Source organism: Hyperolius riggenbachi, chromosome 6 (assembly GCF_040937935.1).
Source record: "Hyperolius riggenbachi isolate aHypRig1 chromosome 6, aHypRig1.pri, whole genome shotgun sequence".
NCBI classification, from domain to species: Eukaryota; Metazoa; Chordata; class Amphibia; order Anura; family Hyperoliidae; genus Hyperolius; species Hyperolius riggenbachi.
Window position 1 is genome coordinate 127,118,639 of NC_090651.1, and position 16,582 is coordinate 127,135,220.

The window sequence follows — 16,582 nt, forward strand, 5'->3', positions numbered from 1 at the left end:
GGGGATGTCCTGCTGGGAGGGTCTGATCGCCACGGGCTGTTTGTGGTTAGCGGGGGGAGGGCTCCTCAAAGCCCCCCTCTGCAGCGCTACTCCCCCCCTCCCTCTCCTCCTTCCCATGGGCGGTACAGGACGGCGATCCGTCCTGTACCACCTCTGATAGGCTTCAGCCTATCAGACGGCGGTGATCCCCGGCCGATCAGAGACCGGGGATCGCCAATCTCCTTTACGGCGCTGCTGTGACAGCAGCGCCGTATGCTGTAAACACCAGGGATTTCTTCCCCGGGTGTTTACATATTGCCTGCGAGCCGCGATCAGAGGCTCGCAGGCTGTTCACGGAGACTCCATCCGTGAACTGACATGGAACGGCCGCTCAAACAAGCGGCTGTTTCCATGGAAATACCACTGCGACCAGCCGCCGCCTGTCGGCATTGGCTGGTCGTTAAGTGGTTAAGTTCGATTTATCTTTCAGGCCTATTGTGGCCTGATGGTAAACAAAGTGCCCACTTAAGTTACTACGAAGAGCAGGGCCGGATTTACCATAACGCACTGTAGGCACGTGCCTACAGGCGCCTGATGATGGAAAGGCAGCTTACTCCCCTCCCCTAGTGCTTCCCTCCTTCCCTATGCAGAGTCCTGATGAGAGTGTAAATGAGTAAAAGAGAACCGAGAGCTCAATATGGTGCAGTATGTTAAGATGATTTGATCAAATGATTAAGTGCGAGAAATTATACTGACAAACAGACATGGGTTACCATTCAGGCAACCACTATAAAGGCAGGTGAGGAGATTAGGCCTGTCTTCACTCAGGGCTAAAAAGTCGCTCTCTGTAGTAATGAAACAAGAAAGGGGGTAGTACTCCCCTCCACCAGGAGTGGACACAATGTATTTGAATGTGGAACAGAGGCGCCAGCAGGATAAAAATTCATAAAACCTTTTAAAAAGGTGCTTGGAGGAAATGGTGGGCTTGCCTCCCAAAAGCAAACAAGAAGTCCTGTTTATGTAGGTTAACACGTTTATTATACGGTACCCCAAACAAAAATGCAACGCGTTTCGCAGGTCAAGCCCGCTTCATCAGGCAAAAATGGGGACAACTGTAGACAAGAACAATAAACAATAATGGCTACAATGAGGAGGGCTATACAGTTACTGCAGACTGACAGTTATTAATTAGACAAGTGCTAGTAACATTCTGGAGACAAAAGTATATAAGTGGTATATCATTTAGAGAAAATATCCTATTTAGAGAGTAAATGTGGGCAAGGTGGGGGGGGGGGGGGGGCGCGAGGGGGGGGGGGGGGAGAAAGGAAGAGTGGGCAAATGTAGGTAAAGTTGTAATGGGGCGGAGGTCTTGTGTGGTAAAAATGGTAAAAACACAGTTAGCCAAGCAAAGAGGTAATTAGTATACAGGGACCTATGAGGAATTTGTAAATAGATGGGGTGCGAGTGAATAATGATGTGGGGGTGTTGTATAAGGGCAAAGTATGCGGACGGGAGACACATTCCTCATAGGTCCCTGTATACTAGTTACCTCTTTGCTTGGCTAACTGTGTTTTTTACCAATTTTACCACACAAGACCTCCGCCCCATTACAACTTTACCTACATTTGCCCACTCTTCCTTTCCTCCCTCCCCCCTTTCCCCTCCCCCCCCCCCCCCACATTTACTCTCTGAATAGGATATTTTCTCTAAATGATATACCACTTATATACTTTTGTCTCCAGAATGTTACTAGCACTTGTCTAATTAATAACTGTCAGTCTGCAGTAACTGTATAGCCCTCCTCATTGTAGCCATTATTGTTTATTGTTCTTGTCTACATTTGTCCCCATTTTTGCCTGATGAAGCGGGCTTGACCTGCGAAACGCGTTGCATTTTTGTTTGGGGTACCGTATAATAAACGTGTGAACTTACATACACAGGACTTCTTGTTTGCTTTTGGGAGGCAAGCCCACCACTTCCTCCAAGCACCTTTTAAAAGGTTTTATGAATTTTTATCCTGCTGGCCCCTCCAGTCCACATTCAAATAGAGTCTAAATGAGAGCTTACTCACCCGGGTCTCTGCATTCCACTGACGAGATCTCCCTTCAGTTAGGGGCACCTCTAGCTACTTTATACTGAGGGTACCTCTGGCTACCTAATACTTGGGGGCACTTCTAGCTACTTAATATTGAGGGTACTTCTTGCTACCTAATACTAAGGGGCACCTGTAGCTACCTATGACAGGCAAGGGAAGTAAGGGAGAAGTGACAGCTGGGATAGCCAGAATACTTGTGGTGCGGTTGGGGGGGGGGGGGGGGGGTTTGTAGGTTCATGGAGGGCGAAGTTTGAGGTGCCAGGACATCTGTGCCTATAGGCTCCTGTGAGGTAAATCCGGGCCTGACAAAGAGCCACAACAGGACATTTGGGTTTTACCATAAGGAATCAAAATGCTGACCACTGAATGTACTGCATAGTCATTGGAAAGCGTTGAAGGGATCAGTAAGTGTTCAGCCAGCGGTGCAAGGGAATTGAAAGTGGCAGTAAGCGTAATACATGATCAGCAATGGGTGCCAATGTGTTTAAATTTGCGTTAGGCATTTTGGTAGTATGCTTAGTTAATACTAGCGGTAGGAAGGTAATTGTTTAACGTATCGGTTGGAAGGTTAGTGTTAGCCTATTCAGTGGGAGGGTTAGTGTTAGGCGTATTGTTGCGAGGGTTAGTGTTCCCTTCCACCGTTCCATCAGAATTATAAAAGGTAACCTCCTAAATGTCCAGGAAAATGCTGATGGGTAAATCACACCAGCCTAGAGCACAGCATTTCCTGCATCACCTGTCATAAGTGGGAACTTAACCTACTACTAACCTATCTACTTTACAGCCAAAATTCTGTCAGTCCACCAAATGTCCAGCCAATAAGTTCTCGCATCATTCAGCCAGACCTATGGAGAAAAACTAGGACCTGTAACTTATCATGAAGACTACTACAGCAGACAAATTTTACACAATCACACATACCAATACCAGATAAAGTCCCTCCCCTGTCCTTCTGGTGCCAAATGACGGGGCGTTACCAGCCCGAAGAAGCTACAGGCTTTGACAACTGCAATAAGGAAACAAGCAGAAGGACACGCAAAATAGCTGAATTCCTCCACAGTACTTCCAAAGATCAAAAATGCTTCTGCCACTGAGTGAAGAGTTCATCTAGATAAGCCGAAAACATCTGTAGAGGTCAGCAAATAAAATACACGAGAAAGTTGCAAATACACCCAAGCTAAGAACTGAATGATGTACATATCCACACACCAACTGTAGAACATTTTGGCAGACTGCCAGGTAGCAGGAAATTATATTGTATCTCTTCTTGAACAGGACACTCATAATGTCCGATTAGGTCATTTGGGCACAGGGATTGGCAGGCCTCTGACAGATTCCAGTGTAAATAATCGGTAATCGAGGGCCCCGGTGATGAGTTGAGCACACAATTCAAATAGTAGCCAATCAGCTACAGCTCAGGAGCTGGGAGTGCTCCCAAAGCCTCCTGAGGGCTCACTGTGTAAGCTCACCGGGGGACAGGTTGGAAACGAGGGGAACGAGATGGGACAGGGAAGGCTCAATAGTATCCAGAGCATTCCCTCTCCATAGGCAAGTATCCGACTTATTTTTCACTACAGATTTGCTTTAAAGAGTACCTAAGGGTTTTGGGTTAAAAACATACTTGTCCTGACATCTTTGGGGCATGAGAAATGCTCCACCCCCCTCCTCGGCAGTGCAGTGGCGACCATGTTTCTGAACACTGGAAAAAGCTCTTCAGAAACCTCCACCTGTGTAGGTGAGGCAAGGCCCCAGTCACAGTGATCACCTGCATGGAGGGAAGACATCAGGACTCGTGAGGATTTAACCCCACGGCCCATCCCCGCCCCCAATCATCATTTAGATAGAGTCTGTAATGACAGACTGTCATTTTGCCCTCAACTCAGATCCTAAGTCTTGCACAGCACACAAAGAAAAGTCTTTATTCCACATATAGTTGCTGAAGAAATTCACTTCTCTGTGCTCTGTGTCTCTTTAATCAGATCAAAAAGGCTAATTAATTCTTATCAGTAACTGTGAATAGACTGCAGGAGAGCTCTGCAAAGGCAGCTCTCCCGATAAGACAAACAACTGAGGCTTATCCCTTTGAGCCCTTTTCCACTAGCAATCGCTAGCGTTCACGCTGAACGCTAGCGATTGCTGAATCGCAATTACCGGCGATTCCCCGACGTTCGCGGCCGCGATTTTGCTATGCTATGCACTGCATAGCAAAATCGCGGCAAATATCGCTCCGCCGCGCGTTCGCGTTCCTGGCAAAAACGAATCGCGGTAGTGGAAATGACCTACCGCGATTCCTATGTTAAAAAGCAAACCGTAGCGATTGTAAAATCGCTAGCGGTTTGCGTTTTTGCGATTCAGCCAGCGCAAACGCGCTGGTGGAAAAGGGCCCTTTCAGTGCTCCCTGCAAAGTGAAACACAAGTTAAACAAGACCTGGGTTGTTTTTTTTTGTTCTTTTTTTTTTTTTTTACTATTTCCATGAATTGAAATTAATAATTGTTTTTACATAAAGGTTATCATGCTGTGGCTAATCTTTTAGAGCACAGAGAAAGCTTTGAGAGTTGTTCCACTTTAAGCTGCTGGAAAGCCTTGCCCACTAATTCTGCTCCTACCTGATATGCTGAAGCAAAACACACAGAACACAGCCAGAGGGGCTGCAAAGTAAGTACTGCAGAGACACCTGTGGCCCCAGGGCTTTAAAGGAATCACAGAATAGACATACTGTTTCTGCAATGATAAAAGTAATGCAAACATTTAGAAGATACTGTACTAAGTACTGCTTACCTAGCAACTGGCATTTGCCCGTCCCTAAGCGACAGCAGAAATGTTCATACTAAATTATCCAACAAACATACAGTCAGCATACTGCAGTACAGTATGTAAAATTTTATATATAACCAACCTCCACGATCTCAGCCAAAGAAAGCAATATGCAACAGGACTTCTGAAGAAATATCTAACAATTTAGTGAATCGAACACTTTTCATGTTGCATGATTTTTTGACCCCAGCAAAAACTGACTATTCCCTCTATTGCAATAAAAATTCATTTTTCCCCCAGATGATCTTCTGTGCAGGAACCCCCCCAGCACCAATATAGTTACCAGAAGCCAAAGTGTCCCCATAACTGCTTGCACCTCCGAAGGCTGCAGTCAGTCCTGAAATGGCATACGAATCGAACATGCCTATCAGAATCCCGGGTTTGATCTGTAAATAGATGTGCTATATAGAGAGCTCAAACACACAATCACATGCATGAACCTCCCCAGTCACAGAAACCGAATCCAGTATCACAAGCATGGCTCAGACCATCTGATCACTTGACTGAAAACCCACCTGGGACTCTGGCAGTGGGACGCAAATTAAAAGACACAGAACACCATGGGAAAAGATTAACAACTTTCTCACACAAGTGATCCTGCAAGCACAATGCTTGTTTCTGCAATACCCAGACTAAATGATCTTGTTAGCAGAAGCAGTTCCTATATTTATCTAAGAGAGGTCTACACTAATGTATAGAAATAAAAAATAAAAAAAGGGCTTTTGCATTGTACTTGGAGATTATAGATATGCAGACATTTGAAAAACTTTCAAATACATAGTAAAATCTACTAAAGTGAAAACATTTTCATGCACTTCACTTTGCAGTGCTGGGATTTACTTCTGGTGCGGTTGCTATATGCATGAAGACTTTATGACCTGCTAGAGAACACTTCTCAGATGGAAGACAGCTGAAGATCACTGGAAATCATAGGTCAAAGGCTTTAAAAAAAAATGGAATCCAATAGCCAGTTTGAGCAATCCAGGAGCCTTTAATTTTCTTTTTCTTTTCTACTTAGATAGATCCATCTATCGAGCGGAAAAAAGTATCGTGTGAACCCAGCATTAGGTATGCAAATTGTCAATGTGAAAGTTTAATTTTTGTCTGGTGAATAACTAGAGTGATAAAAAAAAAAAAAAAAAAAGATCAAATTACTCAATGATACCATGAAGCAGGGGGCAAAAATAAAAACTATAAATATAATGGACTTTTAGGCCTTTAACCACCCATGAGGTATTCCACCATAGCAGCTCTATCATGAATAAGGTAATGGGGGTCTAAGATGGAACTACAAACCGAATTCTTCACAATTTTGTGTCCTGGATTGCAAAGTACTATCAACATCTAGGATAGGCCATGGAGCTCAACCATAAAGATGACAAAACTAGAATTCTGGTATGAATTGTTTTGGAGAAGGGCAGCAGTAACGCTGGATCAGGTAAGCAGGCCAACACAGATGTTAGCAACTAAGAAATATGTTTTGCTTTTTTTCTGTAAAGTTAGGAAGTCAAATATACAATATACAGTATGTCAACATGTTTCTGTAGGATGGATCAACAAAGAGCATCACTACCTTGAACAGCAACATGAGGAAGCCAATGGAGATTAAAAACAGAATTTGAAGAAAAACTCCAAAACCCCGATTGTCGTTGTACAAAGGTAAATTTAAAGCACACATATGATTTGGAGGTTGACCTATTTCCTTTTAAACAATGCAGATTTAATACTCTAATACCTCTCATAAGACCTTGAATGAGCATGCAGATCAAGTGTTCTTGATTTGAATCTGACTGGATTAGCTGCAAACTTGTTTGAGGTGTGTGATTCAAATACTACTGCAGGCAAAGAGATCAGCAGGACTCCCAAGAAACTGGTACTGCTTAAAGGGAAATACATATGGCAGCTTCCATATCCCTCTCACGTCAGGTGTACTTTAACTACTAGGTGACCGCGTCACGCCGATGGGCGTGAACGCGGCGGCAGCCCCAAGCCCGCCTATCGGCATTAAGTCCTGGGGCGGGGATTTGCCGGAGATCCCGCACGCATTTCCTCTTGGATTGCGGAACAGCGGCTAGGAGACTGTTAGACGGCTATTTACCCTGTACAACACTGCGATCATCCTGAGAGCAATCCCAGCTCACCAACAGAAAGCTCTGTTGGTGGGCAGAAAAGGGGTGAACGGGAATCACTTGTGTGCTGAGTTGTGCGGCCCTGCATCGAGGCCTTAAAGCTGCAGTGGCCTATTTTGTAAAAAATCGCCTGGTCACTAGGGGGGTTTCAGCCCAGGGTCTTCAAATAGTTAGAGGTATTGTGGTGAAAATCTTAAAATTTTAAAAACACATGCAAATAAGAAGTACATTTCTTCCAGAATAAAATGAGCCATACATTACTTATCTCCTATTGTGCTGTCACTTACTGTAGGTAGTAGAAATCTGACATTACCAACAGGTTGTGGGTTAGTCCATGTCCTTATGGGGGATTCTCAGCATGGCCTTTAATGTTTTATAAAGACATCCCTGGAAAAATATTTATACACTGATGATGCCCAGCCTCTCTGCTCACCCTAAACTTTTTTGAAAGTTGGATGGAGCAACTGCCATTCATTAAGTGCTTTTAAAAATAAAGAAAACCCTGAGAACCCCCCATGAGAAGAAGGGCTAGTCCAAAATCTGTTGGTAATGTCAGATTTCTACTACTTACTATAAGTGACAGCAGCATGGGAGAAAAGTAATTTATGGCTCATTTTACTCAGGAAGAAACGCACTTGGGTCCTTTAAGTATATTAGTTACTATTCCCTTTGTGGTTTTGCCATTGCTACACATGCAGTCTCCATTCTGTTGCACATGTTGAAAAAGTCAAGCACCACGTCATATCGCCCTCAGAAATGCTGTGATTTGGTGCTCGGCAACAGCGAGCCTAAACATCCACTTAACAGATTACTTGGTGGCCGCCACAGGATGGAAGTGTAAACGATAGCACTGCAGCTGCTTCTCCTTAACTGGAAAATGTTGAGGTGTAGGCAACTTCTGTGTAAATCAGTTCAATTAATTCACACAGGCTAGGCGGAGAAAATGCTCAGTCTGGTTACTGTTGTATAGTGTCTAGGAAAAAATAAACTAGACCTGAATTTCATAACTGCCACTAAAACTACCAGTTACATCCCCTAACACTGACCCGGAGTCACGATTTGTGATGTTCAAAAAAATCTGACTAACATGATAATTACGCCTACGCAGCTAATCAGTTTCCTTCCCAGCTAACCTTTCCACTGATCTATGCTTAAAACAAAGTTCCCTTATGTTTAGTTTTTGCTATAGAAAAATGTAATTTCACTGTTGAAATGGAATTCAGATGGCCAGCTCTCTACCAGTAACAGACAGCAATGTCCTCATATACCCCATCTTCTTCCTTCCTGCAGACTAAAGCCAGGCGGGCCCATGGCAAGAACATGGTTGGCAACTTGGGCAATGAGAAGGGCTGCTAGCAATTCCTGCTCCTAGCAATTGACAGTCTAGTCATTGACTGGTCCTAAAGAGGCATACCTGTACCAAGGATTGCAGTCCCCCACCTCACCCACTCAACATGGACCTTGCCACTGCATGTATATGTGACCTGACCGACTGCTGTGAGGGGGAGCTGAGGCTGTAGTATGAGGATCTGGCCACAGCCTGCTAAGTGAATTTACTTTTAATCCTATCCTGACCTTCCTGACCCTTGTACCTAGCAATACTTACCTCATGAAGGGTTAATACTTCAGTCCTTTTGGTACAGCACTGTGCCAAGATCATCCAGTGTTGAAGTGACCCACTTCACTACTGAAGCATTTAGACTGAAATCAGCTTCACTAAGTGTAAACACTATATGCAATTGTTAATTGACTTTTAGTCACTGAAAGCTTTTGCGTATGAACATTCAGAGTCTTCAGTCATCTTAATGAGAAAAAGAATAGACAGAATGGCCTAGCACTTGGTTTTTCTGCTAAGCTCAATATATAGCAAAGGGCTTGTCTAATGGGTACTGTCATCAGACAGGAGCTCCTATTGTACTTTTTAAGAATTACCTGTGATTTGTTTTGTGTAAAGCTGGTGTCCTTCAGCTGTCATCAGTATGTCACTTTTGTCATTTATCAAGGATTACTAGACACACAAGTGCTGGGTAATGTTATCTGATGTAAAGCATTGCCTTTCTGCTTTACACATTTTCTATCCTTACCTCCTGGAAGTTATGCTGGGTAAATTTGTCTGCAATTCTCAGCAGCTCTCTGCAAGAGTGAGTGTCAGCAAAGGCTCGGATGCCTAGGCAGTTGGAGGGGTCAAGCTGTCGTTTCAGGAATTCACAGCAGGCTTCCTGGATCTCTGCAAGCTGAAGAAGACATGCAGCCGGTAGGAGGGTCTGCACATTGCCCTCTTCCACTGTGATTTGTGAAGTGTATGAAAAGTCAATAAGCAGTTCCATAGCTCGCTCATCAATGTCCCGGATCACTACTTCAGTCTGACGACTTTCAGCCAATTCTCCAGTAAACATAGCCCTGAAATAAGGGCTGCAAGCAGACAAGATGACCCGGTGGGCATAGATCTTCTTGGCACCGACCACAAGCACTACGTCACAGAGCTCTCTGTGCTTCCGTAGGAGGTTGATAACCTCCAGGGTCTGCCGCGGATGTTTGTCTGAGACATATGGCATGCGAGCCGGTTGTGGGACCCCCTCCGGTAACTTGTTGGGGTCTCCCAGGGTGCAACGGCTCGTCACATCCATTCCAGTCTCACCTGGGCGAGTGCTGAGACACCTAAGAGAAGAAGACAAGAAGAATGTCAGTTGCTATAGATACAGAAAGCAATCAGATGTGCTCATTTCTGGCCAGTGACTTGCTACTATGGCACTATAAGCAAGCACTCACATTGCACAGTAAAATTCAACTCCTTTTTTTAGACTCTTTAAAGAGAATCTGAAGCCAGATCCTTCCTGTTCATCCTACGGTGCCCGAGTTCCTGCGCTGGATCCCTCGTTAGCAGTCTTCGACAAATGGGTCAGAGACTGCTTACTTCCGCCGCTATGGGAGGCTGTGTCAATCTTCGGGAGCCCAAGTGCTCTCAAAGAAGCTGCTCTGTACTGCGCATGCACGAGCACGCAATTTCATGCACTTGCACATGTGCAGTAAGGAGCGCCCCATCTTCGAGAGCACTCAGGCTCCTACAGCAGCGGAAGTGAGCACCTATCGGTCGGAGACTGCTAACTGAAGATCCAGCACTGGAACACGGGCATGGTAGGAGGACCGGGAAGGCTGTATATGACCCAGAGCCTTCCCTCTCCTTAGGCGAGTATCTATTTTTACAATACAAGATCCCAGGGGTCCTCCTGTGAGGCCTCGTTCCCATTGCATTCCGATAGCGTGTCCGTTCACGTTGGCAGTTTTTTGAGGCATTTTTTTTCCTTTTCCGGCGCTTAGGTGGGCGATGCGTTTTTGTTAAAAGCGCTTTTCCCGAGCGGTTTTGTAATTCACTCCCGAAGTGAACTATTTGAACCGGAAAATAATAAATACACTGTATTTATTCTTAAAAACGCAATCGCTGCACAAAGTGATTTTGTGCGTTTTGCCTATACCTTCCACTGAGGCGGAATCGTCTCAAAAATGGTCCAGGCACCGCTTTGCTGATCGGAAACAAACCGCTCAGATGTGAATTCTCTCATAGAGAATCATTGCACAAGCGCTTTCAGGGCGATTTTGAAAAATCGCCAGCGCAAAAAAAAAAAAAAAAAATCACAAAACGACTCTAGTGCGAATGAGCCCTAAGAGAAAGTTATACTGGTCTTCTCCACCCAAGTCGTCCCTGAAGCCCCTCTATACGCCAGCTTCTGGTACATAGCCCCGCCCCATGAAAAAAAAAAAACACAGTCCGTTTCTATAAAGAAAGCAGATGGCGGTATTCAGGGATTGGGCTATGCATCAGAAGCCGGCACAAAGGAGGGCTTCGGGGAACACTTGGGGAGAGAAGACATAACAGGTAAATATAATTTTCACTTACAGGAGAACTCATGGGATCTTATATTGTGGCTGGATATCCACTTTAAAGCAGACCTGAACTCAGAACTCAGAACTCTAAAAATTAGGCAACAGCAGAATAACCTTCAAACAAAAAACATTTCTTTGTTGCAGCTAATACAAATCCTAAAATAAATCTACTTGCTGATTCATGGAAGCAGACATTTTGTTTACAGCCTGTGCTTTCTAATGAGCTTATCTGCCATGGCAGCCATGTGACACGGGGAGATATCAAATTACAACTTGTGATTAGACACAAATGAGGAGGAATTAAAAAGGCTAAACTCTAAATACATACAGCGTGCCATTTTTTTCCCTTCTTTCCTGTGCAAGAGTTCAGGTCCACTTTAAGCCTGCCCATGAGGAAAAAAAAGAATATGAGATACAGCTTTTGGGACTAAACATACACGTTTACCTCCTTATGTTACGTGTCACTTTAATTTCCCTTTAACAGAACAGGGAATGAGGGTAGCATTACACTGTACAGAAGTGTTTAGTTCAGACAGACTTCACATGTATACAGATGGCAGTTGCTGTCTTGTGAATTCCATTATAGGAGAGAAACAAAAGGTGATAAATACAGCAAAATGATTATTGACCATTGGCTACTTTTAAAGTGATCCTTCCAAGTGCCTAGGTTAAGTCATACAGTAGGTTGGGACATTGAATGCAACCTTCCCGGCCCTCAGTGGGTTAAACGTCGGTATTTAACAAAAAATAAATAAATTTGAATGCAGCAATTCCCCCATTTTTCCTCATATCCTGCTGACAAGATGTAGGTTTTACAGGGGTCCTAAGGCATGCCCACATGGGATAATCAGTGTCTCAGCAAAATACAACATGCATTGTTGGCAAACCCAGAGGCAGATTTGAGAAATATTCCTGAAGAGCATTGCTTTTACCCATCTACACAAATGTTTAGAGAAATAATCCATACAGATTTTGAGAGATTTTACTATGGTAGCTGAATACCGCTTATGGTAAATCTAGACTGAGCACTAAAGAATACAGTATAATGAAGCAGAGAAATCAGGATTTTAACCGCTCCAAGGGCAAGTTGGCCAACTGTACATAAGCAGCTGCACAGAAAGCTGTAGAAAGGACAGAAAACAACTGTGCATGCAACATACATACTCATCTCATACATTCTTTAAATGCTCAAGCCTACAACGTCTTTTAGCTTGCTTAACCAGCTCTGTAAATAGTAGTTCTGCACATTGCCCAGGGACATGGTATGCAAAGCTGTATTGTCTAGTTTATAAACCCATTACCAGGCGATGAGATCTGGCATCTGTGCGGTTGTCTCTCTCCTTATTCAGGAAGTGACACCGCTAGGAGCTGCTCCTGGGGTCTGCAGGGGACTGTGGAAAAGCTTCTCATAAACAGCAAGAGGGGAGCCTTCTGTGACTCGCATTTCATTAATCTAACAGCTGTGGAGTGAAACTGGACCTGGGCCAAGCAGGCAGAGGGGCTTAGCAACTGGTCTCGGCTCTTGGCATATCAGGAAACATTAAAACGCATTTATATATAGCATAGGCAGGGAAAGACGACAAGGCGTTTTAGGTTATGACCTCTTCAAAAGTTTATTAGATGAAACACATTTCCTAAATTGTTTTTGTAGCATTATCTCAAAATAAGCAAATCTAAAAAGCAGAACAAAAGTAGCAAATTAACCTGTTTCTTGAAACCGTTCACAAGAAAATGTGGCTTAAAATAAACCTATAAGCACCCCATTAGCCTGTTAGAAGCCCTGCACGCATTATCCGAGTTAGATAATGCGTGCCAGAGCGTCTTCTGCCAGCATACTGTTCATAGTGTAGATGCATAAGGCAACTATGCAGAGCAGCGCAAGGAGCTTTTTTTATACTTACTTGTTCTGGGCAGCTGGATCAGCTTTTCCTCTTCATCCACCAGTGGTGCTGCACTCCCGGCATCCTCTTCTGAGTTCCGATCACATGACAAGACATGTGATCTTAACCCAGGGGATGGAGTCAGCGTTGCAACACCGCCCGGTGGTGGAAGAGGGGTGATCGAAGAGACTCTTGGTTTTCCTTCTGTCCATATGGGCTCTGCCATCTACTACCCGGACCGCCCGCAGCCACCGCATTTTTTAGTTCCTGTTGAAGTCTCACGCACGCATCCACTACAATGCACACCAGGAGATGTAGTCTGTGGATGCGAGAGCATGTATATACTCACATCCATGGACTACATTTCCCGGCATGCATTGCTGGGAACTAAAAAAAATTGCCTCAGCCACTTACCATTTTTAAGACATTAACAGTGGCAGCTTAAATAATTTCTTGGTACTGGTCCACTTTAACTCGCTTCGGGCATACATATGAAATTGGCGCCGGGAGACTTGGGTGCAGGATACAGCCGATATATGGCTTATCCTGCTGCTGCACAAGTCCCGCAAGCGTTAATTACTATTCCCCCTCTAGGTCCACGTGGATGGTGGGGAATTATGTAATTCTGCTTCCAGCTATTGCTGGTGGACGAATTACAGTGTTTTAAAAGTAACTTCAGCCCCATCTTCTGATGGCGCCGAAGTTCCTCACTGTGCGCCTCTTTAGCCGTAATTCCTATTACGGTCTATGGTGGCGCCGGCTACACCCAAATCTCCTGCGCTGTTATTACAGCGCTCACGCTTCGGAGCCTGATGTCTATGTACATTTGCCTATATGCTTGTTTGCGCCAATCAATGCACCCTGGATGTCATTTGTAGTGTTGATATTTGAATTTAGCATAATGAATTCAGAACACCAAAATACTGCTGAACACCACACTTCAGCACCATATCAGTCCTGAACAAGCAGACGGGTCAGGAAACATGTCTCCGATACTTCCTCCTTCTGGCTTAGGAATTGCTCCTGACCGCTTGTTCGTACTACAATGGAGCTGAATTGTGGTGTTCAGCAATATTTAGGTGTTCCAAATTGGATATGCCAAATTCAAACACTGACACTAGTCACTTGTATTAGTCACTGTAAAGCAGAACTCCATTCATTAAAGGCTTACACTAGTTTAGAAAGAATCTGTCTTGATAAAAACTTACTTTCATCACTAAAAACAGCTGTTCCATCATGCAGTGCACTTATTAAAGTGTCTTTTTATGAAGGAAAGGTGACACAATGGCATGCTCACTCACACTACTTACATACAAAAAGGGGAGTGTTAAAGCATAGACTTGAAACACATGAAAGCCAAGAAAGAAACAGAAGTCTCTAGTTTGGATTTTCAATTGCTATGTTGGTATTAGAATTGTTGTTTTACTAACATTGACATTTGAATGATAAATACACATGATTTGTGTATCTGCTTTAAACTGAGGGATCTCTGGCTGTGTTCATATTTCTTCAGAATGGTCTCATGACAGCTCCCTTCTCACATCTGGGCAGCCACTGTCAACTCTTTTACATTCGCATTGCTTCTGAAATATATCTGTCAGCTTACAGTATCTCCTCTTTAGAGGGCTCCATTGACCACAGCACAAATCTGGACACCTTCAGCTATATGTTCGATGCCAACCTCAAGAGAAGATAACTGGCCACCAATCAGCACCCGTGAAATACAACTTCCAAGGCTGGTAGCGAAACTCCTTACTACAAGACTGATTGCAGATGTGTCAGCTATTCTCACAGTTTCTCTATCCGTCTTCAGTATTCAAAGACTGATTTTGCAATAGCCGTCACAAACATTTCATTAAGTTCCTTGGACTGGTTGATGCTCTGTGATTGATTGGTCAGACTAAAAACAAAGGAGGCAGTGATGAAGGCAGAATGATCCTTCCTCGTTTCACAGCTCCCAAAATAGTAAATGAATTTACAGGGACTGAGCATGGCACGCGGGTGATTTCCTTCCCTGCACGTCACCAACATGTAATTACATTACAGCGCAAGTCCTCAATTGTGACGGGGAAGATGTAGCGTCACTGCTAGCTGGAACACCACTATCAGCATTCCAGCTGACTACTGCACAATAACGCTTTATTTGCTAATGATTCTGTGACTGTAATGTAAATGTATGAGCTGCCAGTGGTGTCACTGGTTGGGGAAGGACCCATATGCCGTTAGCTCTAATAGTACTATCATTATGTTTCAAATTAGTGCTGACATTTTCCGCAGCTCTTTCAAGCTGACCTGAGCTCAGAACGTCCTCTCTGCTGTAAAAGATACACGACAGCATAATAACCTTTAAACAGAAAACAATTCTATGTTACAGCTGATACAAATCTTAAAATAAATCCGCACTGCTTCTACTTCCTGATATATGGAAGCAGAAATATTGTTAGAGAGAACCTAAATTATAAATTATAGTTTGCTTTAAACCTAATAAGTTACCAAGATATATAAAATCACACATGATAAAGTATTTTGCATTGAAATCCCTGCCCCCAGTGTGAAATTGGGCCCTGGGCATTTTTTATCTTTCCAAACTGTAGGTGCAAAGGATGCTGGGGGATTGATGTCATAATTCCACCCCTCATGTCCATGTGATCTAATGTAGGCAGACAGACATTTGAAATAAGAATTATAGCAGACAGACATGACAAGACAGGCGGCTGCAGCTTTCCTGTCTCTTCTCTGTACTAGTTTGTGAAAAGAGAAGTCATTTGATCCAGGCAGGCAGAGAGCAGGGGAGGGAACCAGGCTGGAGAGGAGGACACATGTCGAGGGTGTACTTTAGAAATAAGGAAGTGCTGCTACAGATATCGATGTGAGTCTGTTCTATGCACTATGATGTACTAGATGTAAACTTTACATGTCCATCTAACTGTACACAGTGCCTAGACTAAATATATGTATTGCCATTCAGACCTTTTTTTTTTGGCTGGAGGTGGCACATCCTGTGCTTTCAAATGAGCTTATCTGCCATCTCTGCCATGGCAGTCAGATGACAGGGGAGATATCAAATTACAACTTGTGATTAGACATAAATGAGAGGGAATTAAACAAGCTAAACTCTCTAAAAACATACAGGGTGCATTTCTCTCTTTTTTCCTTCTGTCATGGGCAAGAGTTCAGGTCCACTTTAACCTTTTTGGGGCAAGCAGGCTTTGGCCCCTTAAAGGGGATCTGTGGTTCTTTTTTTAAAGCAAAAACTGACACTTACCTGTAGCTTCTACCGGCCCCCTGCAGCTGTCATGTGCCCGCGCCGTCCTCTACGATCCTCTGTTCCCCGCCGCCGTCACCATTCAATTAATCGTCTAGCTAGACGAACACAACTGCGCCTGCGGCCGTGCGCATTCTAGCTCCCACTCGCGTCTCTGGGAGCTTACTGCGCAGTGCACGTCAGGAGACCCATGCTGCAAGGCATGCTCGAAGCAGTAGTATGTAGATGTGAGTATGTCTCCCACCATGGAAATGTACAGTCTACAGCTCCTGGCATGCATTGCTTCACAGGCGGAATCTCTGAATTGCTGCCGATGTGCGGGGTGATGGTGCACACCATAAGCAGACCCCCATAGGTGAGCAAAGGCACTCCCCCTTACCCCTGGCCTCCCATTGGCATACTGCATTATGAACCTCTCTGATGGAGAGGTTCATTATTAAAAAAAAAATAAAAACATAAAAAAAAAAAGTGTTATGGGTGCTCAGTGCCCTTTAAGTGAACCTAAAATTACTTAAAAAGTGAATATAGCCCATTAAG

At 44.1% G+C, this 16,582-nt stretch overlaps 1 protein-coding gene across 3 annotated transcripts in view; it reads right to left on the reverse strand.

Moving 5' to 3' along the window:
- KLHL20 (kelch like family member 20) overlaps positions 1 to 16,582 on the reverse strand; it is a 68,244-nt gene that overhangs the window by 33,252 nt on the left and 18,410 nt on the right. The window contains exons 3-4 of one of the 3 annotated variants that reach the window (XM_068239880.1): positions 11,229 to 11,283; positions 9,103 to 9,676 (exon numbers count right to left, since the gene is read on the reverse strand). In XM_068239880.1, coding sequence (XP_068095981.1) covers positions 9,103 to 9,645 — 543 coding nt within the window. In that variant the 5' untranslated portion in view covers positions 9,646 to 9,676; positions 11,229 to 11,283. Of the gene's footprint in view, positions 1 to 9,102; positions 9,677 to 11,228; positions 11,284 to 12,201; positions 12,277 to 16,582 lie in introns of those variants that run through there. The other 2 variants (XM_068239878.1, XM_068239877.1) reach the window with 2 other exon arrangements.